Source organism: Cottoperca gobio, chromosome 24 (assembly GCF_900634415.1).
Source record: "Cottoperca gobio chromosome 24, fCotGob3.1, whole genome shotgun sequence".
Classification (NCBI taxonomy): Eukaryota; Metazoa; Chordata; class Actinopteri; order Perciformes; family Bovichtidae; genus Cottoperca; species Cottoperca gobio.
Genome location: NC_041378.1, coordinates 7715808 through 7740829, shown reverse-complemented (window position 1 = coordinate 7740829; position 25022 = coordinate 7715808). Strand labels below are relative to the sequence as shown.

The window sequence follows — 25022 nt, the reverse complement described above, 5'->3', positions numbered from 1 at the left end:
GGTTAAGACCCATTTTTCTCATGAAACACAGCTGGGTAGGGAGTGGGACCCTCTTCTTTGGCTCAGGAGACAAGATGAGCCACTTTTTGGGTTGAGCAACAAATAAGTTTCTACTATTTGTTACAAAGTTTCATTCTAGACTGCCTTTGAATACACACAATCATTTGAAACTCGCATTTCTGTGGATCTTTGTTTGATGAGTCCCTTTCATTCATCTATTACACTCGTTTGTAAATGTGGACCATTTCCAAGGCCTTTTCAAGCTCCGGGAGGGGCGTCTTTAGATCTGCACATGCCCATTTTCACCATTCAGTCTGTACTGGAAGACAAGACTATGCATGACAACAACTGGAATGTCAAATTGCTGTGGCAGATATTTCAGGAATGCAAGTATAACAGATGGTAAAACTGGATAAACATACCCCTCTGGAAGAAATGCTGCTCTACACCCAAATTTAAAATGACAGTTCTTGTCGTAGGACCAACAGTTACCGAAGCACGCATTCTTGATGCCAAATTTAATTGTTTCCAGTTGCGTGCAAGATAAGTTTGATTTTATGGAACCAACCCCTTCTGTCTCAATGCCGAAAGCTGTAAACATGATCCTCCATTGTTTTACAGCAATATTACACAAAAGATGGCCAAGAAATACGCAGATTTGAGACGTCACATCTACAGTGTTCATCTCATCCCGCTACGTCACGATATGTACACACACAATGTCAGCAAGAAAAGGCGGAAAGGTTGTTGGACAGACTGTGCCGATTACAGAATGAAGTGTAACTCGATGAAACACGCAAGAGGAAGAGGAAACGGCGATGTCAAGAAATGACTGCGTTTCCTGTCCGACATTCTTATCCATCCCTCCGGCCCACACACAAACCAGGAGGAGGGGTGGGATGGGGTCTCAAGGGGATAGAAGAGGGGAAAGTGGTGTAGAGGGACAAGGATTAAAGAGGACTGGAGTGTGGATTCGGGAGATAAAAACGACGGTGTGAAAGGAGCTAAACAGAATTGAAAAAGTGGAGAAGAAAGGAGAGGTATTGAATGAGAAATCTCTCTGATCTCAGGCAGTTTCACACACTCACGGCCCTCGTTTCCCTTTCCTCCAATTATTTCAACATCATCCCATCCAGTTCTTGGAAGGGTAGGAGGCGTTTTATTCTGTGCTGTCCGATGATGTCATTCTCTTCTTTACAGGCTACAAAAATCCGCTCCGCCCGGCTCCCCAACCCCCCACCCGCCCGACTATTGAAGACCCATCCTCAAACATTCCTGAACTCAGGCACGTTTTCTGATTTATCGTGATATGTGGGGCGTCACCCCCCCCCCCCCCCCCCCCCCCCCCCTCCCAGGCTCAGCCCTGTGTTATCCTGACTTAACTGAGGTTTAAATACAGAATACACTCCCATTCATTGAGTGTTGTGACAGAAACCTAGTGGAATTAAATGAGCTTTTAGCTAATGAAGGAAAATAAATTAAAGTCACCCGTTAATACATCGTCTTTCCCTTTTTAGTTCCTCTTAAAAAGATGTACGGTTGTTATTATCTCTTTATTCCACTTTGTCTCTCTTAATCGGCGAGTTTCAGCTCTTAATTAAGACCTTTATGGTGTTATGAAGTTCAAGAGATTAATCAAATTAGAACTAAGAAGAAAAAACATTTATGTAAATGTTGAGAATTACATTAGGTGTCATCATATAAGGAATACGTCATCCAGTTTGAAGATGTTTAAGAGTTTTTGGGTAACGATGGTGGTCTGTGAAGACAGAGCTGGTTATTATTCTCGTAGGATTTGTTGATAATAAAGATTTTTTTTAAATGCCGGCCTTGTCCTCTAACTCCAGGAGGAACCATATGGATTCTTTGGGACAGTATTTCCCATACAGCTCAGCGTAGCCTGAAGCTGTGCCTAAATTAAAATCTTTCAGTATGTATGGAAGTCCAGGAATGTGACTGGTGTGAGTCATATGAAGGAAGTCGGGGGGGGGGGGGGGGGGGGGAAATATGTGGTCCGACACAACAGAGGTACTCTCATTAAACTCTCTATTCCCTTTGGTCTGACTCACTGTCCACTCAGCAGATCATACAGTCCTGTCATAGTGGCCATTATGTAAAGTATAGTACAGATAATGAAATACCCACCAGATGAGTCAGAGCAATGACAGAAAGCCTGACTGGTGTGTCAGTATGACAGAGACTAAAGGATAAACTCATAGGATTCCACTCTTAACTTGCTGCTACCTATTAATTCATGGATGGAGTTAAATTATATACTTAGGCTTAAATCATGTAACTAAGTTACTAAGACTAGAGCAAACAGCTAGGTAGGCACACCCTGGTTTACTCTTTGCAAAAGAAAAGCAAGTGTTTATTCGTAATGTTATGAAGATTCATTGTATTATCCTGAGGAACTTTCTCTTGAAAATATATTTAATTAGATCTGTGGCTGTTCCCCCCCCCCCCCCCCCCACACACACACACTCCCCCTCCCTCTTAACTAATGTTCTCACTCCTGCCGGCTGTATTCACAGCTCTCTTGATTCAATCTGAAGAAGCTCACATGAAGCTGTGTCTGATGAAAGAGAAAATAAGATTATTTGTTTTGCCAGCATTTTCCCAGAGCTTTTATTTGTTGTCTTGTTTTCACCTGATTTTTAAGCTAGACAACATATTGTATCCACTTTTGGAGTTTCAGGCAAAAATAAGAAAAACCACACAAACATATTTTTCTGATGGTTTTCCTGTTGTATGCAAAGATATTGCTGACACTTAGCACCTGGAGCTGACAATGCTTGATCATTGCAGCTATGCTTGTTATAAATACATTTTCTGCTCTATGTGCCCACATTTAAAAAAGCATACACACTTTGGGTGAGGGGGGGGCTTTCAGACGGTACTTGATTATCGCTGTTATCACCCATTTGGGAGCCTTCTGGATGGAATTCACACATTCCTCTGGGACAATGCTGAAGTGTGACAGATCTGATTATGCTGGTATTTACCTGAGATTTATCTGCATTCCTTCTCTCCCCCCCCCCTCAGACAAAAGCTGAATTAAATGTGTCTGTATTGGAGTAATTGAGAGGGCCTATTAACATTCACAGGGGGCAGGCAGCAACTCGATGGCACCCCCGTTCATGTTAGTTTAGGGGTTAGGCTCTTGGTATGAACTTTGCCTCAAACATTGATATGTTTAGAGAGTTTCGGGGCTTTACTGTGAACTTAGATTTACCATTATATCAATTTTTCTTTAAGAATTGAGATTGGGAACTCCAAAATAAAATCCTGAAAGTCCCTCTGGTTTGCCTCTGTCAACATGACATGAGCCATGAGATATGGGGGAGAGCCTGGTTGCCTCCTGAAAAAGGGGGGAGTAGAGGGGAGAGAAGCCAACTGGGTGTTTTTCAGTTGGTGTTTTTAATTTTTTATCTGTGTGAAACTGTCTTTTGAGGACACACATGGGTATTAAGGCCAGAGGAGGGGACTGCAGCTTACCCCCCCCCCCCCCATCACCTCCAAAAGAAACAATGTGTATGAAACATTATGAGGAATTAAGGGAGAGTGGGTTATGTGGAGTTTAAACATGTACAATAGTTGCTGTTTTGAGGGATGAATGGCAAAAGCTTCCTTTAAAGATCACATGATGTGCTCCAGTCATCCCGGCTGGACAGTAAAGTCTGAGGGAGGGTGAGTGGTGGATAAAGAGGGGGGGGGGGGGGCTCATTCAGAACAGCTGAATAAAGGAGAGGGAGGTGGCAGGAAGAGGGAGGCAGGGGTGGTCCTAACATGACATGTGTGTCAGCCTGTTGAAATGTGTGTAGAGCCCTCTCTCTTGTTCATACTGGCCGAGAAGCGCTGGGAGAGAGACACAACTTCTGCACTCAGACTGAGTTTACGAGCGAAGGACGGAGCCAAGAAGCAAATCTTATAGATTTTACTGAGTGCACACAGAAGTAAAGGAAAACTTTATAAATCTATATGCTTGTTTTTTAAAATATTTTTTTTTGAAGAAAGAATTTTTGGACTTTTACCAATGCTTGGAACAATAACTCTAACAGGTAAGATCATTTACAATTTTAACAATTTAGTGTTTTCTTTAACTTTTCTTCAAATATGTGGCTGCTTTACAGTGAAGTACCAATATAACTTGTAGAGTTGAATAGTGATTTATTGAGGATTTGTCTAAAATCCAAAGCAGGGTTTCTCCTTACATAGCTGTAGGCATTGTTGTCCTGAGGGTGTGGTTAGTTAGCATTATGGTTTGTAGATGTCCTGGTGATGGTTCTGCATTTACCACGGCAGAGCCTCATGTGTAATCTATAAATAAGTCAAATGATGTTTAAATGCTGTAATGTTTTACATTTTAATAACTTTTTTAAATTTGTTATCCTGTTTATGAGCTAAACATTTAAAAGTATATCATTACGTTTTCATCCATCATTCTTTCATTCATCACCAGTAGCTTGGCAGAAACCCTTTTTCATCCCCCTTTACAGTAGCCCTGTAGTAAAAACCTGTTTATCGACTGATACCATTCACAGTCTCTTGCCAAAGCCAACTGCTGAGTGCCCTGAACTTTTGAAGTATACGTCCTTTACTACCGCCAAACTTCTTGGTGGGAAAAGAATTTCACACAGTGACAGCTGCCAGATAGAAATGTATGAAGATGCATTTATAGAAACATTTTCAAAGCCTGCTTTTAGCTCACATAACCGTCCCAGCCAGCCCCTTGTGTCCCGTCATGTGAAGTATTTCATTAGATTAGAGTGGGATCCTAATTCCCAGTAGGCTTTAGAGGTTAGGGAGGGAGGAGAAAGGGGCGTATGAAATTAATTGCATGATTCTTCTTCAGTTCATAACTGAGAGTGATGGTTCAAATGGAGCAGGTCTGGAATGTATTGCTTTGTGGTGACCTTGGGGGTTTTTGGTTTCGGTACATAAATGGAATACCAAAGCACTGATATAAATAGATAAACATTTGTGTTTTTTATGATTTTTGCTTGATGTTAATGAGAAAAATGGTGTAACAGTAGGTGTTATTAGTGCTGGTGATGTGTCTGGTCCCCCGGAGCTTTGGAGACACTCTGACCACACCTTTGATAAAGAGAGGGGACGCTAGTATGGGGTCTGTTGGGGGAGGGTGTGGTGGTGTGTCCCTGCCCTCATTTTAACTGACTTCTTTTGTTTAAAGGGCTTGTGCTCCAGACAGTGATAATAACATCAAGGATTTGCATATATTTGGCAAAGTTTGTAAATGGTGGCTAGAAAGAATAGCTGCCATTCAGCCTCCCAACTGCCCAAACTCCCCCCCCCCAAACAACACACAAACAGTGCTGAAACAGCCACAGCAGAAACATTATCTGATCTCACTAGAGACGGGGGTAACAATCATTGTTTGGCTGCGTCAATGATATTTAATATGAGAGCATCGTCTTACCACATGCTCTCACTCTCACACTTAAACAAAGCTTGTCTCCAGCAGAGAGAAATATTTCAACTATGAATGTGTGTGTGTCAGATATGTAACACCCTCTAAAGTGAGTTAGGTCTTCGGCCCCAGGGCAGACCCCCTACCCCCTCAATGCCATCTCTTAACTGTCCCCTCCTCGCCCCCCGAAGCCTCACCCCTCACACTTCCATTCTTTCTGATACAGTCGGTATTCAAAATACCCAACCTCCTCCTCCGACTCACATTAACCCCCACACACAAACCAAATCAATCTATGGATGTTGTGTGCCTGTAAAAGAAAATAAAGTTGGGCCGGAAAACGAAGATCAAAGACAGGAGAGATGCCAGTAGTCTGTTAAATCAACATGGTTCCTGTTTTATTATCCATGTAGATGCACATGGCCATGTCTGGCTTACTGACAATGTGTCTTTCTGACACACACAGACGTCTTCCTTCAAACACTCACGTTATTGCACCGTAGCTTCATTGAAAACCATTTAAAGGAGCTGGTGTAACTTTATGAACAGGGATTTGCTATTTAGGCATAATTGAGCTGAAATTGTGTTTACTCAAGGTTTCATATTAGGTGAACACAGATTCGTTTTTAGTTTTTATGGTTTGTTGATCTAGTTTTACTTGCTTAACAACTGTGTGCTTTAAATACGATTCAAGTATGTCGAAAGTAACACGTATATGAGAGAGCGCCCACAGCCATGTGACACTGTTGTATTTTATAAATCACCTTTCTTTATTCAGGTTTACACCATTTTGGTAAAGTCAGCAAAGTTCCCCCAAGCTGCAGTGTGTCTTGATAATAGAAAAGTTGACCACCCCCCTTCCTTTATTTTCAGAGGCCAGAGAGGGTTAGAAGGCTATTGTGTTTGCATGAGTGTGTGCCTTTGGATGGGGGTGGGTCCCCATCCATCCTGCTGTGGTGGAATTTGGGTCAAGGAGATTGGTAGTTTGTAATTTAAGGAGGGGTTGTAGTAGAGGCCTGTATTGTTTGGTTTGAATACTATGTGGGCACAGTCGAGACAGTTTAACCAAAACACAAATAAACATTGTGAAAGTCCCCTGGCATTTAAACTCAGATTATGTTTGGAGCACCCTAAAATAATTTGACACTGAGTGAACAGCATAGTTTACATGCCTCTCAGGTCATATACAAAGATATGGGCGTGCCCTCACCAATACTAATGAATTTATGAAAACACTTTACATACACATCTAGTGTGAAATTGTGTGCTTGCAGTTTTACCTTCTTTTTTTAAAATAAAATAATAGTTTTTCTATTTAAAGCTTAAGTATCCTAGGAATGCAATACTACTGAGTGAAGCTTCATGCCTATAATTTAGGAAAGGGATGTGGACAGATGCGGGCGCATAGTTTAAATGTTTTGAGTGATACACGAACTTCCACAGATGTATTTACAAACTGAATCTAATTGTCATAGCAGATACCATAATGAAAATGGAAACTGGGCTCACATACCTTGTTTTATATTGTCCATGTGCATTTTTGTAAGCGAGGTAATTCCCACAGGGAGTGCGTGCGTGTCTTTGTGTTTCCCAGTGTGTGTAATCAAGTAAACTGATAGCTAGGCATTAAAAGTCCTGGGAATTTGTTTCGAGAGTCCAGGGGTATCAGATGTGAGGTTTTCCAGACTGTGAGATCTGAAGAGAAAGGCAGAAGAAAAAAAAAGCTTCAAACACTGACAGGTCGTCATCCCCCTACGCTTTCCTCTGTCAAAACACAGATAGACATGGCAGCCAGACATCGTGTGTATGTGTCTTATCTCAGCCGACAACATTTGCCTTACATTTGTATAACAACCAGGTAATTACTCACAATAATGGAATAAGTGATCCAGTTTAAAAATTCAATGTGTAATTCCGAGCCACCTGCTCCAAAGAAATAGGGGGCAGTATTTCACCTCTAAACTCCATACAATCTCTAATGTTTTTATTTTAGTTGTAGTAGTGTCATATTTATTGTATTCTTTATATTGTGTATTGCATTAGACTCCTGTGTAATGCCCCTTAGTCAATCGTGTCTGCCACTTTGAATGTAATCCGATAAACTATAAAACAGACACGTAACATGGCTGTAAAATTGACAAACGAGCCAGGCAGCTGTACTTCTTCTCCCTTTGGTCTGAGGCCGACTGGCGCTACAGTGACTCACTATCGCCTCTAGAGGAACAAGTAGTATAACAAGACTGGACTGAGCGGAACTAGTCAGTTAGCATGCTAATTTCAGTAGATATCTTTGTGTCTTTGACACAACGTTAACACTTACTGCTTCACATTATGTTGATAATGTTAGTTAATTGTTTTAATGGTTTATGTTTAAATTCTGGCGTATCTTACACATTTAACCTTTAACTGTCAAAAGAAAGTAGTAGTGGTTCACACAATGCACCATTGCAATGTTGTGTTATGGGTCTGCTCACATTGTTTTTGGACAATAATCCACAAATTGGCAAAAGTACGACTCATTGTGCAATATTACTGTTTTTTTAGGCAAGTTTACATACCACAGGATTAGTTTTGCCAAATTGCAATCTCATTGCAATTAAATGTTCATATGCTTCATAAAATCTGCTCAGAGGCCAGGATCTCAGTGAATACTTTCTGTACAACGTCTCTGATTAAATTCAGATGACAATGAGACATCCTCCTGTTTTTATAATGAAGTTTCTCCTATGAATGAAATAGAGCTTTTTATTGAACATGGATTGATTTCTTAATCCTATCCTGAATATGTTACATTTCAAGTTACAAATGCTAGCTCTGGTCAAAACATTGTTATGTGAATATCGTTCTGTAGTTCAGTATGAGCTGTATAAAAGGTAGTAAAACTCAAGTGAGAAAAAAAGCGACCAAAATCTTCATCAAGTTCTTTCTTTTCTTGTCATTTCAGTCAGCCAGCCGGATGGTGTGGCTCAGAAGGAGGAGGCGCCTGAGACTATGGACACCATCCAGGGTGAAGTGGCTCCTCAAGTGAACGGCGAGAAGGTGGAGAAAGAGTCTCCTGATGCCAATGACATCTCCACTGTTGAGGAGAAAGCAGCAGAGGAAAAACCTGGTGATGCCAATGAAGTGGGTTTCAAGAAGATCTTCCGCTTTGTGGGCTTTAAGTTCACATTGAAGAAGGAAAAAAATGAGGAGAAAGAACCTGTGAAGCTACTGACAGTCAAAGATAAAGAAGAAGAGAGAGGAGAGGACGTTAGTGGGACTGATGAAACTACAAAGGAGGAAGAGGCTGCCCCTGCTGAGGAGAAGAGCACAACTGAAGAAAATGAGACCGATACAGAGGCAGCTAGTGCTGAGGCTGAAGTCATTAAAGACAAAGATGAATCCACTGATGCCCCAGCTGAGGGGACTGCTGCTGAAGGTACTGATGAAGCAGTCAAGGAGGAAGCAGCTGAGAAGGAAGGAGAGACCACCCTGTCCCCCTTTAGGAAGCTCTTCAGTGGAGGTCTCTTCTCTAACCTGAGGAAGAAAGCCAGCATCAAGAAGACAAAAGAGGAGGAAGACAAGGAGGAGGAGACAGCTAAGATGGAAGAAACTCCTTCTGCTGTGGAAGAAAAGGATGAGGTTGAGCAAGAAACTAAGGAGGATGCACCAGCAACTCCAGAGGAAGTGAAATCAGAGACGACACCAGAGCCAGAGGACATTGTTGAAACTCCTGCTGCTGAAACTACTGATGAGACCAAACAGGAAGAGGAAAAGGTTGAAGCAAGTGCAGAAGAGGAGAAGGCTACAGTAAAGGTGACTTCTGAGGCTGAGCTGCTATCATCACAGGAGAAGGTGAAGTCCCAGGGAAGCCCCCTGAAGAAGCTTTTCCATGGGGCTGGCTTGAAGAAGCTCTCAACTAAGAAACAGAAGATCAAGAAGGACACTGAGACAAAGCTCACTGAGTCTGGGGAGCAGGCGGCTGAGCAGCTTCAATCCTCTACTGAGTCAACAGAAGCTCCAAAAGGTGACAGTGGGCCCTCATCTCCTGAGGAGTCAGGAGAGCATGTTATTGCTGTGGAGGTGACCCAGAATGAGTCTAGCCAAGAGACTGATGGTGAAGTTACTTCTGATGGAGAGAAGAAAAAAGAGGGCATCATTGCTTGGTCCTCCTTCAAGAAACTAGTAACACCCAAGAAACGTGTAAAAAGGTCATCTGAGAGCGAAGATGAAGCCACAGGTGAGAAACCAGCAAAGTCAGCCACCCTGTCCTCTTCTGAGAGTGCTCCGTTACCAGACAAGAGTGTTGAGGAGGAGGCTAAGGAGGATCAGCCAACTGAGGAAGAGACAAAGACTGAAAACACAGAGAAACTGGTCAGCAGCACCGAAGAGCCCAAAAAGAAAATGGACACCTCTGTCTCCTGGGAGGCTTTAATGTGTATGGGTGGACCCAAAAAGAGGACCAGGAAGACCTCTGATTCTGACGATGAGGAGACCAAGGTTGAAGAGGAATCTTCAGCAGCAACAGCTGTAGCGGTAGAAGGGGAGGAGGAGGTCAAAACTGAGGCTGCCATTGTCACTTCCCAAAACTCAGAGAATGAGGGAGAAGTTGTTTCCTCCCCTGAACCTTTGAGCCCTGTCCCTGAGAGAGAGTCCACCTGGGACACACTGAAACGTATGGTTATGCCAAAGAATAAGGCCAAAGTTGAGGAAAAGCCTGAAGAGACTGCAGAACAAGTTCAGTCAGACAGTGAAGCACCAAAAGATGAGTCTTCATTCTCATTGAGGAAGCTCTTCCCTGGACGCAGAAAGAAGAAGGCTGAAAAACAAGCCTCTATTGAACAGGGTGAGGAGGACTCTGAAACCCCAGCTGTGGTTCCTCTCTCAGAGTATGAAGACCAAGTTGAAGCTGAACAGGAAGCACCAGCAAAACCTTCTGATGTCCAGATTATAGTAACCGCTGAAGAGAGATCCCCTTCATGGATCCCAGCTGCTGTCGAAGACGGTGATGACAAACATGATCAGCTGAGTGACATTCCAGAGGAGGCTGAGAATGCTGCCACGCCAAAGTCTATTGACACTGACATTGCAGAGGATGAGGATAAGGATAATCAGTCCCCCAAACCTCACGGACGCATAACCCGCAGACTTTCCACAGCTGAGGTGAAGCCTTTTGCTCCAGCTCCATCTGCAGAAACCACTCCTGTTCCTCAGGAATCCCAGCCAGAGAGCGCAGTTGAGGTGATGGAAGGCATAGAGGCCCAAATTAGTGAAATTCCACCCCAGACAGATGTGATTATTGAAGATGTACCAATAGAGGTAGCTTCTGAGAAATCAGAGTATGAAGCACCAGCTGAGAATGTAGTGTCCAAGAAAATTACAATCCTCGAGCCACACACTTGTGATGAGGCCATGGCTATCTGCACTGGCCTAGGAACCAAGGAGATTGCCAAAGTAGCTCTGGAGAAACCAGCAATGCCCCTTACAGAGTGTGTACCCGTAATCCATGATAGTGTAAGCACAGAGGTGTCAGTGGAAGAGAAGCCAACAAGTACAGAGGAAGCCATTGTTACAGAAGATGCCGTGCTCATGGCCCAAGTGCACCAAATAGAGGTCACCGAGCTTGAGCCTGCTGTTGAAAGTTTACAGAGTGAATTGTCAGACATGCAATCAGCCAGTATGAGGCTTGAAACTGGGCTTGATGAGGTTGGAATTGTCAGCATTCAGGAGTCTGAAATCATTCGGCCTGCCTCAATGAGCGAGAACTCTCCTAAAACTGTTATAGTGGATCCCCTTACATCAACCTCAGAAAAAGCTGTTTGCACCCAGATCGCAGAAGTCACTGAGCTGACAATAGAAACCAAGGAAGTGGAAGTGGATGTGGAGCAGCTTGCTGCCACTGAAAAAAATACTGTAAAAGATGTTCAGTATGTCCCTGAGGAGATAGCCTCCACCATATGTGAAAGCACAAAGACCACCATCACAGAGGAGACCGAGCCAGCCATCCTTATAGTTGTACCAAGTGAGGAGATTGTTATTGCCGAATCAGTGGTGCTTGTGGCCCCGGTCAGTGTGGCATTATCCGAGTCAGTTGACGAGAAAGTGGAGGAAATCAAGGAAGATGTCCAGCAGACCAGTGAAATTGAGGCTCAGAGTATGGTCATTGCTCAGGCTGTCATTCAGGATGCCATGGATAAAGTTTCAGAAGACAAGCCTGAATCCAAAGAGCCCACTACCCCAACACCAGTGCAGGCTATAGCAACAACAGAGAAGGAGATTGAGATCCCAACAGAGACCCCTGTTATCTCTGACACTCCTGTTGCTGTTGTCTGCCAAAAAATGGCATCAAAGTCACCTAAACTGCTCCATGTTGGCTTGGAGGTCATTGACACAACCCTTATAGAGGTTACAGAGAGTCTTGACGCCTCTGTAGAGGAAAAGAAAACAGAAGAAGGTTTGAAGAAAGATGTGGAGGTAAAAGCAAGTGAAGAAACCGTCGTAGTAGAAGAAGTGGTGGAGATAAAGGCAGAGAGTCAGACAGTGGAGGAGCTTGAACAGGTCAAGGAGGAACAGAGCAAAGAAGACACAGAGGTTCAGGAACCAGTGGTCAAAGAAGCAGCTGAAGAAGTGGAACCACAATCAGAGGAAGATAAGTCAGAGGCCCCTTCAGAGCAGAACAAAGAGAAAGTGCTTGAGGTTCACATGCCAGTCCAAGTTGTCCTGCAAACAGCGCAGGTGTTTGAGGAACCGTCAGTGGAAGAAGAGGCCGCGGTAGAGTTTGATAGTAACGGTCCTGTTGCTAAAGACACCGGCGTAAAAGCTAAGAAGTTCGCAACTGAAAACAAACTCTCTGCGCTGTCAGAAGAACCCCAAGTGACAGCTTCAGCAGAGGTTTCCACTCCCAGCCAAGACGCAGAGGCAGAGGCACCAGAAACATCATCGGCAAAGTGTGCGGAGGTGATGGCGCAGGTGATCGAGGTGATCGAGGAGGCTGTGAAGGAGATCGAGCCTGTGTCCACAGAGATCACAGCAGCATCATGAGCAGGTGAGACTGATCTTATAACATTGATATTGAATGTTTATGACTGCAACATGGCAACTTTATATACAGGGTTCCTACGGGTGCTGGAAATTGAAGATTTGAAAATTTCTTATAAGTGCTTGAAATGTAAGTTATATTCGATGCCAAGTCTACTTACAAACAGGTGACACATATTGAAAACAGAAACTTAGTTGTTGTTTATAGCATCTAAATTAATGTGATGAGGAAGTGCAATAATCAGTATACTGTATGTACTTTATATAAATATGTAATTTACTTGAAATTGAAAAAAGCTTGAAAACACACCTTGAAATGCTTGAAAACTGCTTAAATTTTACTTTGGAAAAGGTAAAGAAACCTCGATAGTAATACTAAAAACGAAGTTAATCAAAAATATGTAAGTAAATAAAAGTTTTTCACTATAGGTAAAATTAGCTAAATAATAAAATCATTTTTTAAATTCCTTTGTTGGCCTATCAAGCAATCTTCTCCATAGTGGATTTTCTTTTTAAACATCAATGGGCCCTACTTTTATTAGGGAGTAGGGGAGGGGATTTGCCCACTGACCAGATGAAAAAGCTTTTGTTCGGGGTATGAGTAACCAGGGGACCTTTGATATCAAAGCAGGAATGCCGCCGTTGACCCCTTCTTTGTAGGCCGGGGTCTAAAAGAGAAGCGGTGTGTGAGGGGCAGATGAACTTGTGATGAAAGACTGATTATGATTCCTTCGCTCCCTCCGCCTGTTTTCCTTCTATCACAGGCCCGGTATGGAGTCAAGAAACCATGTCAGAGTACGCATTTGTTAGTTTCAATTACAAAGCTCAAGTTGTTGTTTTTTAGTTGTTTTGACTAAATTATGTGGATGTGCAACAATGTTTTAGTGCCACACTGACGTGATCTAACCAATGTGGAGGAGGGAGAAACTGAGCATCGTTATATTTATTAAGAAACCATACAGCTCTGCAGCAGAGGAAAATGGAGTGTAATGGATGAATGTAATTATATTACATTATATGCATCTATTTAATGATATTCTGGTCCTACAACGTAGCATACTGAAGAACAAAGATGTTTACAAATGTAATTTCAATCTCAGGTGGTTTATATTTCAAAAGAGGAACATATGCAGTCTTTTCTTGTTCCTAATATCTTGTTTTTGTTTCTCACCACTACAGCTGAAGGTACAAGACTGATGCCTGGGAGACACACCGTCTGGACCAGGAAGTGAGTGATGAGGGAGAGAGAGAGAAAGAGAAAGAGAAAGAGAGAGAGGCTGCTGTGTGGTAACACACTGAGACTGGGCTCCACCCATCCCGCCCAGAGAGACTGAGTGACTGAGCAACAGCTCCGCCATTCTCTCCACCTCCCCTTCCACCTGTACTCCAACCCCATCCTGCAGCCCTGTCACCTCAAACCGTGACGACCTACCACCATATCCTCACCCACTCACTCTCATACACACACTAAAGCATGTCCTGGCTTGTAATCAGTGTGATGTGTGTTTAGTGTCTCTGTGACTTTCCATTGCCCTTGCTGCATAAGATGAGAGTCTGCAACCTGGTCTAGTGCATATCTGTTCATATGTGTGTGCGCGTGTGTTTGTATGTGTATAGTACGGAGAGTAAGATGGTGTCAGAAGGCGAAGAGATGGAGGATTATTATCTTGTATATTGTATTTATATCTTGAGTATTCTTTCAGTCACCCCTATTTTTTTTTGTTTGGATATTGTTGCTTTATTGTTTTTAAAATTCCCCCATTATACTGTGATACATGTGGTATTCTTTTGAGCAACAGTACAACTGTAAATTTAACGGTTGATGCAGAGAAACATCTAGAAAGTACAATTGAACAAATGTGAGACTGTTGCATATAAGTGGCCGATGTATCACAGCTTTTAATAGTCATATTCAATGATTATTTCAAGAATCTGTTGCAGTTCTAACTAAACCATGGTACAAGTGCCACTGACAGTATGTGACACTGACTGAAGAAAAACAACAAGAGGTTCAGAGACTATGATGATCTCTACCAGAAATGCTTTTCACACATTCTCTTGTCACAATGTGTTCTCACTCTGCACTCTGCACTCCAACAAAATACTTAATAAGCTTCATGTAGATAAGACAAACACTCACTGCCTGATGTACTGTGAAAAAGACATTGTTATACATTGTTTCATGTAATAATACAATAAAATACTTATATAACACCTTCATTTGATCATGTGGCAGAGGTATTTGATAAACAGTGACGTGCAATACAATACACATTTTTTGACACTGGAAGAGTCAGACACTTTCGAAGGATATCACATTGTGTAAAGGCCATGTTACTGAGTTAATGTGTGACATACTGTATGTATCATGTGTGTGTAGCAAGTAAACATTTAACACCTCCTTACTACACTATATTTATACTTCTTGATGAAAAGACAGTATGTTGATGCCCTCTGTTGCCAACACAAAGTAGTACACCCTTTAGTCTTCAGTCATTGGCGTCATTTTGGCTTCAACTGTATGTTTTAACAAGAGTGATGAAGTCTGAAAACCATGTTCTTCACTCAGCATGATGGCTCAGGCTTTAGTTGGGGATTTAGAGAGGCACAGACACTGACTGCATGGTACCTGAAGTAAAACTAAAATCACATTTTACTCCTAATTGAGTTAGGATCAATCAGCAAGTCATGGTTTTTCCATTGCTCACAGGATAAGACATCAGTTGCATCCAATTAAAATCCCAAAGCATCTAGGCTGCTATTGTTAGTCACGCATCAAACCTAAGTCACAAGCTCAGGCCTTATTTAGCGAGTTCATTGGCAAAGTAGGAGATGTTTTCACGTTGAGGAAGATCTCAAACATTTCTGGAGTCCAGTTTTACCACCAAAGCAAACGTGTGACCATGTGTTACACTGGTATTTTTTTGTCCTACCAAATTTGGCAAACTTGCACTGTGTCAATCCTTTAGACATATTGAGAATGAACTGCAAGATTTTCTTTAATCCACTAATTTAAATCTGACACGAGCAGCTCTAGAGGCTCACATTTCACTCAGCTTTATGACCAAACGAGAGAAAGATCAGGAAGTACAGACCCCTGTTAGGTCACCACTTCCCTATACTTTGACCCCTAGAGGGTGTGCCACATCCATACATGCTTTATGTAAAAAGAAAAAATGGTTTAAAAAAAAGACAGTGTGAGCTTAAGACTTTTGCTATTGCTGCATAATGTAAAGTGTTTAGTTGGGGCACTCGCCCACTTCAGTCCTCCCTGCTTTTTGTAACACACTTATCTGTGAAGCTGTTAACATTTGTACAGATTGTATACCTACTGTATGTACTGAAAAATCATATTGTTATATTGACTAATAACCTGCAGCCATTTAGCATAATATTCATGTAGCATGGTCTTAATGGTCTTTTATATTTCCAAGCTGTTAATAGTAAGGATACAGAAACTTGTCTATATTTCATTCAATAAAGGTAGAGAAAATTGGTGTGTGCTTTGTATTCATCTCTGGCTCTTTTATTACTACATAAGACACTTTCAAGACATTAACTACCACTGGAGCAAAGATACAACTTAAGCATGACCCTTTATCCCCTACCCACCCAATTTAGCATTTCTAAGAAGCATACTCATAATAAATGGTTTATAAGCAGATATGTGTTAATGTATGTCGTCAACATCTATAACCTCCTGTGGGCACGCATATGTGAAGGCACAAAAAAAGGAAGAGACAAAAATAATGAATCTTTTGAAGCTGTTTTGTTAAAGTAAAGATGAGACAAATATAACTATAAAAAAGACATGTTTTTATTGTTCATTCTTCATTCAAAAAAACTAAACAAAGTTGTATACAGAAAATAACTCACATTCCTGAGAACACAAATTGATCACAGTAGATGTCAGTTGGGCAATAAGGAGTACGATCATGGGTTTGAAATTATTGTTTGGTTAGAAAAGACAAATGTCAAACTTCTCATCTCCCTGAGATACTGAGATGTTTCAACTCACATACACAAACCATTAAATTACAAGACTGGTGTGGCAAAAGAACACATACAAGGATTAGGACTTCATAAATATGTACTAATTTATGAGACTCAATTGAGCTCTGAGAAATGAATGTCAGTAGTACAGCGGTTCAGTTGCCTCAACAAAACAAGCTTGACTAAAGATACAAACAAGAAGTTTGTCAACACTAAACACTCGTAAGATTACATTCACAGACATTTGTTGTTTTTTTTATGTGAAGGGATATTGATTAATGGCAAAGATGGTCATATGATTGGTAACCACAACACAAAAACACTAGGAAAGATATTACTTCAAATTTGACAGCCTCACTAGACCTGAGTAGACCAAACAGCTCCACCTAGCTTAACGCAGGCCTCATTGTATCAAAGCAGTAACTGCGATTCAATACTTAATATAGTGGAATTTAAAAGTACAAGAAATCCCACTTAAACTGAATTGGAACTGGGCTTCATCCTCACTGTCAAATACCTGTACTTGAGGATGGTGGAAATTGGCACAAAAGAAGAAAAAAAACTACACATATTAAACATACTAAGGATGGGCATCTTTAATATTTTCACAAAATTAAGTCAATGAATCCAAAAAAAAGACACATTTAAAAATACTTATTATACAAAATACACATGAATGAGCTTCTGTGAGGCTTAATTAACAACTCTGCTTTAAAATAATATTGCAAATTATATTATCATAAGTCTTCTGAATTGTTAGATTGTTCTCTCAGATGACCAGCTATCGCTGCTGTGGAGGACAAATGTTTAAATGTTAATCTTGTCATTTTTTGGATTTTGCAGCCTTATGGGTTGATTATTTTTGCAGGAAAAACAGCCAATGTTGTTGCAATAGCAATACAATGAAACATTTATTTCCCACTAAAAGAATCAATTACAAAATTAAGACAGTTTTACATGTCTCCCTAAAATATCATTAAAATGTGTAAGTATAAAAAAATAAAAAACTGAAGACACTGATGTTTTCTAAATTTGCATAAACTTGACTATCTCAGCCTGAAAGGGGCCTATTTGAGAATTTTGTTTCTAAACTACCTGTATTATGCTACTTGTGCTTCTTTTGCACGTGACATGTTTCACCATGAATCACATTAACTGGACATGTATGTAAAGAGTTTTGCATAATTTCCAGTCATCAGTAGTTAGAAAGTTTGTGTTATCACAAATAATTGATGTTCTTGTAAGTTATAACTAATAGCATATTATATATTCCATTACATATATGTATCCAGGCAGTCAAGTATTTAGAGATATCACCCTGTCATTTCATATTTCTTATTAAAGCTACCAACAGGTGGAGCATTCAAACTCTACCTCTGCATCATTTACACTACAACATGTTCTTCTGCATATTCTTTCTATAAAAAAGGACTACTGTTGCAACTACTTCTTTTTCTGATTTCCTAAAGAACACAGATGTCAGAAGGTCTTAACAATATATAGAATATGTTTCCCTTTGCACAAAATGAATTAGAAGCTTTGCAATTGGCACAAATTTGGCACCTAAAACTTAAAATCCCAAATAATCTTTTTAATTCAAACCTATTTCTTGAAGAAATTAAACCATACACGTATCATGCCCATCCCTAATACATACTTTTGCTAAACCAAATGTAATCCTATTTTTGAAAGCTATTTGTCTAATAATATAATCTTTGCAATATAAAGTAATCTTTGTAAATATAGCATTGTATATAGAATTAGAAATGCATGTAAAAAAACAAAAAACCGTAGAGTGAAGCAAATTATATGAAAACAAGAACAGCTTCCCATCAAGGTATGCGAGTCTGAATGGAACATGTTGCTTCTTCAATCAGTAACCAAACAGTCATACAACATAAGTTAAAATGAGAAAGTAAAAAAGAAGTGGCTCAACTGTAAACACACTGAATCCTCTAGCTTGTTGTGACCAATTTTCAGTAGCCAAACTCTTATTATGACGAGCGATTGTGCTTTAATTAGGTGTAATGACATTGGAAACATATTCACACTCAGCAGTCAACAAAAAAAAAAGTGTAAAACTGGTTGCTGAGAAGGATGCATATAATGGTCATTTCTTTACATTTCAAGTTATTAATTTTGCTGAGCCAAACAGCCAACCAAAACATTGCATTATGGAAGACAAATGTACTTTCCTGCATATTGGGCATCTACTCAAAAAAAGAGCACAGATTGTCTCAGGTCTGAATATCTTGTGTGCTTTAAACTGGAATTATAATTCATACCTGATCTGCAGAATAAACCTTTTATTTATGACCATGAAGACACAACTCTTCTGTGCAGCTCCAGAGGGATTGTTAGTAGTAACTCTTTCTCCTCCAAACATCTAGTACAGAAAACTCCTCTCACAACATGCTGTCTCCGGAACTGTCTCAGCTTCCCTTTCCTCTTATACTCAAAGTCTGCCTGTGCAGCCTTACCACAACTTTAGCTGTTAAGAAAAATCTATGTGCAACAACCTGACATATGAGAGTTTAATACCAATTTACACGAACAATAAAATGATGAGACGTAACAATGTAATAGTTACTTTATCTCCCTCATTGGTATTTAACTTAGCCTCGAGTCAAATGTTGATATTTGCTTTTCTAATGATGTCCGACTGTTCTCCACTGTTGTCATACTCAAGGCCAAAAAAGAAAGAAAAAGACCTTAAACATGCATACCCTGACTAACTTCACCTTTAGCTTACCTATTAACCATAATTTAGAAAGTAAACGTACATGTTTAAAAGAACAAATACACAATTTTGGCACTACTCTACAAGGATTTCCTCAGTCTTTATGGGTTCTAGTGGCGTGCCAGAGTTGGACAAATCAGAGCCTTCATCTTTGGAGAACTCTTCACGCTGGAGCAGCATCCCTGCGCCTGCGTTTCCCTGCAGCCCCACTAATCCCCCTTGAGTAAAGCACAAGTGTTTGATCACCTCATTAGGACTGGAGAAGGTGGTCGCACAAATGTTACACTTATAAGGCTTTGACGAACCCAAGAACATCGCCTCCATCTGGCTGCTGTCGTCGCCTGCAGCGCACAGCTCCATGCTCTGACGGTCCACCATGGTGTAGGAGTCGACCCCCTGGTTCAGGCACACGTGGCGGGCTGCCTGGTTGGCTCGGCAGAAGCTCTTCCCACACGCGCTGCATTTAAAGGGCTTGCCCGTGTGGATGTACATATGTTCGCGCCAGTGGCTCTTTTGAATAAACTTCCGGCCGCAGGTGGAACACTCGTACTTCCGCCGCTTGACTTCCCTGTCCAAGTCGGCACTCTCCAGGTTGTCGATGTCCGCAATGTCTGACGGGGGTGGTGTGTCTGCCTGAGAATTTAATCCTCCCACCCCCCAGCTGGACGTGGACACCTCTGCTCGGGGAGAGTCTGAGTTGGTACCTGAAACAGGCGTTTGCTCGTTGTCGCTGATTATCTCTACTGCTGTAGTGGCAGCCGAGGCACTCGACCCTGACTTGCATCCCTTCAGGACCCCCTCTAACTCTAGCATGCTTTGTTCTCTGGTCCTGACAGGTGAGAGTGCATTGCTGGGCTCTGCTGGCGCCTGCTTTAGAGCCTGGGTGTGTTGGAAGAGATGTTCTCTCAGCAGGCTTCTCTGATTGAATCGACTCCTGCACAGGTGACAGGAGTAATGCTTCCTGAAGGAGGAACTCCTCTTCATGATGCTGGGCTTTACATGGAGGATGGCACTGATTGTGGAACCATCTGCACTTAGCAAGTCCATTCCCCCCTCCTCAACTGCAGGCTTGGTGCCACTGGTTGAGGCCTCCATGTCTTGGGGTGAGGAAGTTAGCTTGGACAGTAAGGAATTTGCGTAGGAAGCTGTGGCGACTGGCATGGACGGAAACTTCCCCTCTGAGCTCAGCTGCTCCATGTCAAAAGGTGAGGAGAGCTGCCGTCGAGTGGGCAATCTAGCCGATAGCCCTACCTGTTGGTCAGAGATCTGGATGCCGTAGAGGGAGGTGGAAAGGTTGATGCTGTGCTGCTCAGAGTGTGAATACACAGACTGGCTGGCTTCCTGCAAGAGTGGATAGGCATGCAGGAATCGGACCCCCTGCTCCAGCCGTGCAGGGTCTATCAGCTGGGGTGCAAGCTTGCCTGTGTACATCAGGTTGAGGAGGTAGCTGAAGATGTCTGGCTGTATGTCAGCGGCCTTCAGGCGCACACAGTCACTGAAACACAAAGACGTTACAGTTAACTAGTTATAAACAATGTCTGAGGTCATAATAATATAAGATGATACTCTCCTTTATAAACAGCAGTGACTGCGCAGATCTTTACAATATGAGGGAAAATCTGCTGACGTTACTGGACACTGGATGCGTTATTGCATGTAAATAAATGTGTTTGGGTCTGTACATCCTTCAGTGATTATCAGGGCAACACAGATACCATGTTTTGATCTTAATGCTATTACAGACCTTCCAATTTGTCCCCTCAATCCGTTCAATTGATCGAACAATGACATTAGTTGCGGGTAATCACACTAAAAAGATTTTGTTACAGTCTAGTGCTCAACTACAGAGAAAGAAATCCTTGAGAACATGATTGAGTAATATTTTGACATAATGTCTGTATGTTTTGGCAGCAAAATTTGGTGTTGGGTAAATTCTCTGACGTGACAACAGGTATCTTGATATTGAGCTTGTTCTAATACATTCGTGCTTTACCTGTCCTGATGAATGAAGAGCATTCTGAAGTAGTTGGAGAAGGCAGCGAGGACAGCTTTGTGGGCTTTGAAAAAGACATCTCCTATAGCCACAGTGCAGTCGCACAGGAAGCCAAACTCCCTCTGAGCGTTAAGCTGCTGCAGCAGGATAAGACCATGGTTGGCCAACTCCATTCTTCAACCTGCACAAAAGGCACACAGACACACACACAAGCAGCAATGAGTTTCCTGTCTGGAAGGAGACCAAAAGTTTATTGTGACCACAAAGTGTCAGGCTGACGGGAGAGATCTAACGACCTTGTAAAGGCTAGCTTAACACAACAGTAAAGAATAATTTTGTGACGCTGGGGATAATTTGCCTAGCACTAATGCACATTATAATATAGCACATTATGCTAATTAATGGTTTGGCTCAGCAAAACAAAAACAATACGGCCTCATTTTTTTCATTGTATTGTACACGTGGGTATTTGGATATGTTTTGCAATGGTAATTCAAAGTAAAAACAAGATATATGTGTATTCAAAGTCATTGCAGGACATCAGGCAAGCAAAATATAATAGTTTTAAATAGACTTTAAACAGCAGATATTTGTAAATCATTGACAACCCCAGTGTTGACTCTTCTTATACAGGCAGCCTTTAAACACATACAGAGAGGGTTCCCAAGTGACCTCAATTTCAAGAATATTATTCTCACATAATCCCTTTGGTAAATCTTTTGAGATGGTGGTATAGTAAGAACTAGCTAATTACAAACTATTTTGGCCAATTTCTGGCACAAAGTAACAGTGCAAAAAGGCATATCTATTCCATATAACCCCTTTAAATGTTCATCCTGCTTTAATAGAGATCCACTTGATTTTTTTTTTTTATCACTACAGTTCTTGTCTCTTTGAGAAAATATCCTTGGTTCAGATGGAGCCCAAACCGTCCCCACACTCAATCTCAAGGGACATTTCAGAACTATGCCCTTTCTGCTGACCAATGAGGTGGCTCTTGATGACCCTAAAGGTCAATGGAGGACTACAAGGGTTTCAGGCCATCACATGATCAGGGTTATGGGTGTTGACACACATTCCTAAAGCAGAACTGGTTCTACCCCCCTCCTAGTGGAGAATGAAAACAGCCTGTGGGCAGGGCGAATCTCCTATCTCCAACACTTTCTCCACACCACACAGCCTAACGTATGAGGCCACAAAGACGGAAGATGATGGATACCTACTCATCAGCCAATTTGCCTCAGAAAATCAGAACTGTATAACGCTCCATATCCCTTGTTGGTTACAAAAACACAAAAAGCCCCCTGCACACATGTATTTCATCAGAGAGGTCAGAGTGCTGAGATGTTGGCACTGCAGCGCTCCAGGAAAAGGCTAGGTTTCCGTATCTTGTGCAAGGGGATACAGCAACAGCAGTCACTCAAGACATAAAATACTCGTCAACCATGCTTGTCACACATAACTTCATTATACATGCAGTTGTCAGTTTATTAGCTACAAATAATGCAGTCCAATACAACAGTCCTGCACTATTTCCTGCATTAAACTGAGAGCTGTTTCTAACATTGTATCCACTTCATTTTGATTAATGAATTAATCAGCCACTATTTTGATAATCAATTTTTTCCAGGCATAAAAGCCGAACACTCCCTGGTTCCAGCCTCTCAAATGTGAAATGCGATGCTTTTCTAATACTTATATAACAGTAAAGTGGTTGGTCAGACCAAACCATTGGCAATTTGAATACATCATGAATATGTCACCTTACTTCCTTAGACATGACAGAAGGATTTTTTTTTGTAATTTCTGACATTATATAGAAAATAAGCAGATATAATTTATGAAGAAACCATCCAATAGTTTTAGCCACAGACTAAACATCACTCATTAAAACGCAATTTATGTCAATGAGAATTGACAAAATATTAGAAATACCCCTCTATACAATTCAGAGATACCATAGCCTCTAGAATTATTATAAAGCTGAACCAACACCTCTCCAAAACAGATTTAAAAATGTAAATATATAACCTTCATGAAGGTAGGATTAATTGCATGGCTGTTTTATATAGAGGTATGTGAAAACTGAGTATACTAATCCTGTCAGAACTGTAGACTGAACCTGGAGCATCTAATTAACAAGATATATTTCCATTAATGCTTGCACGGATCCTTTTGCTGTTGTTTAAATTATAGTGAGCTGCACAGATATTATATATTTTTTTTATACCTACTTTTTTATTTGGTTTACAGATCCGAATTCAAGCACGTGACAGAAGCACAAGACATACATTCATTCAACATGCTAGTTGCTCCACATCTAAATTGTAATATGTCCTTTAACTTACAAAAGATACATGTTTTTTCTACCATTAAATATATTTCTATAACAATATCAGCATTACACCCATTTCTTATTAAAGCGTGTTGCCACCATCTCTTCTCTGCATAGTTTGAATTGTTTCCAAACGCATATTGATAGATTTTTTTTGTTTAGGTCTTTTATGGTAGGATTTACTCAAACTCGAGAAAACACGAGTATGGTTTGCCTCAGCTGCAAACCCTCCAGCATGTTATTTTGGCTCCACCAATCTTATTCTGAAAAGGTATTATGAATATGTGGTTTATGATACAACTATTGACCACTTGAATTCGACTGGTATTTACACGATCCGGTTAGTTAGCCACAGCTGCATGTGTTAATCAATACTAACTTGTTTGCAACAATAAAGCACCGCCCCTGATGTGATGTAGACACGTGGAACAGTTACTTCCGTAGTGAGATTTTCTGTTATTCTGAAAATACACAGTTAAAACTGCCCTCGAGGAAAGCACGTGTGGGAGGTAAACACGCTACCGGAATAAAACAGTTCGTTAATGCGAATATAAAAATAGTAGCTAAAGTACATAAAGCATTGGAACAGTAGGCACACGAAACGAGCGCGCCTAGACTGACTGCCTCGGGTCTCTCTCGGTTGCTATTGCTAGCGCGAGAAAACGGACATCGCACGCACGCGGGCGCACGCACACACAACACACACACACATGCGGGGAAAGAGAGCGAGAGACTCAAGGGGGATGGGGTTGGTCACGAATGCGTTTCTTTTAACTTCCCCGTGACAATTACAGTTAACTGAAGCGCACACAAGTAGCCAAATAACGTAACATTACCGGTAAACGAAAGGGTGTAGCTACAAACAGCCGTACCTGCACTCCGCTTAAATCCGTGGAGTTTGCCGTGTCACCGTTGTTTGTTTGTTACCGGGGACTCGTCCGTCCTCTCTGGGCTCGCAGCGGCTTCTACTGTTCCTTGCAAACGCAGCATTCGTTGGCGGCGGAGAGGGTCGTCCGTCGTTGTTTTCCGGTTAGGGGTTTTACGTTACAATCACATGACTGTGGGTAAAAAACAGCCGAAAAACAGCCGTTGTAAAATCCGTTGAGCAAGGGGGCGGTTGCGTTAACGTTAATTTCCCGCACTGTCTAACTGCCGTGAATCAACCCCCGCTCGCCAGCTTTTTTTGACAGCCGGTGAGTTTGAACATTAACAGCTACGCTGACTCACAGTATGGTAGTCTGCCTCTGCCGTTAACATCACGTTAAACATGAAACCGAAGTGTGAGTGTAGTATACGTGTGTTGACCCTCGCCCTCTCTCTCTGAAATAACATAACCTAGAGTCGCTGAAGCAATACCGATACCAGGTTTTTATTGAAATCAAATATTTAATGTCATATCATTTAAAATATATTTTGTGGATATTATGGAAATATCAAAGCATGGCTGTAGCCTTAATAACACGATAGATATCAGAATCTATATGACCATTATAAAGTGTTTTTTCCCCTTTTC

The 25022-nt window shown here is 41.4% G+C and overlaps 2 protein-coding genes across 3 annotated transcripts in view; one reads left to right on the top strand and one right to left on the bottom strand.

The window, feature by feature from the left end:
• akap12b (A kinase (PRKA) anchor protein 12b) overlaps window positions 1-15956 on the top strand; it is a 39677-nt gene extending 23721 nt beyond the window's left edge. The window contains exons 1-3 of one of the 2 annotated variants that reach the window (XM_029462910.1): window positions 3859-4061; window positions 8376-12455; window positions 13628-15956. In XM_029462910.1, coding sequence (XP_029318770.1) covers window positions 4037-4061; window positions 8376-12451 — 4101 coding nt within the window. In that variant the 5' untranslated portion in view covers window positions 3859-4036 and the 3' untranslated portion in view covers window positions 12452-12455; window positions 13628-15956. Of the gene's footprint in view, window positions 1-3858; window positions 4062-8375; window positions 12456-13627 lie in introns of those variants that run through there. The other variant, XM_029462909.1, reaches the window with a different exon arrangement.
• A 287-nt stretch (window positions 15957-16243) lies between these two features.
• Window positions 16244-24810, bottom strand: zbtb2b (zinc finger and BTB domain containing 2b). Its single transcript, XM_029425518.1, has 3 exons — window positions 24382-24810; window positions 21175-21355; window positions 16244-20676 (listed from the first exon to the last, which is right to left on the bottom strand). The coding sequence occupies exons 2-3, from the start codon at window positions 21345-21347 to the stop codon at window positions 19257-19259; spliced, it is 1593 nt and encodes a 530-aa protein (XP_029281378.1). The 5' UTR covers window positions 21348-21355; window positions 24382-24810; the 3' UTR covers window positions 16244-19256.
• Window positions 24811-25022: the final 212 nt, after the last annotated feature.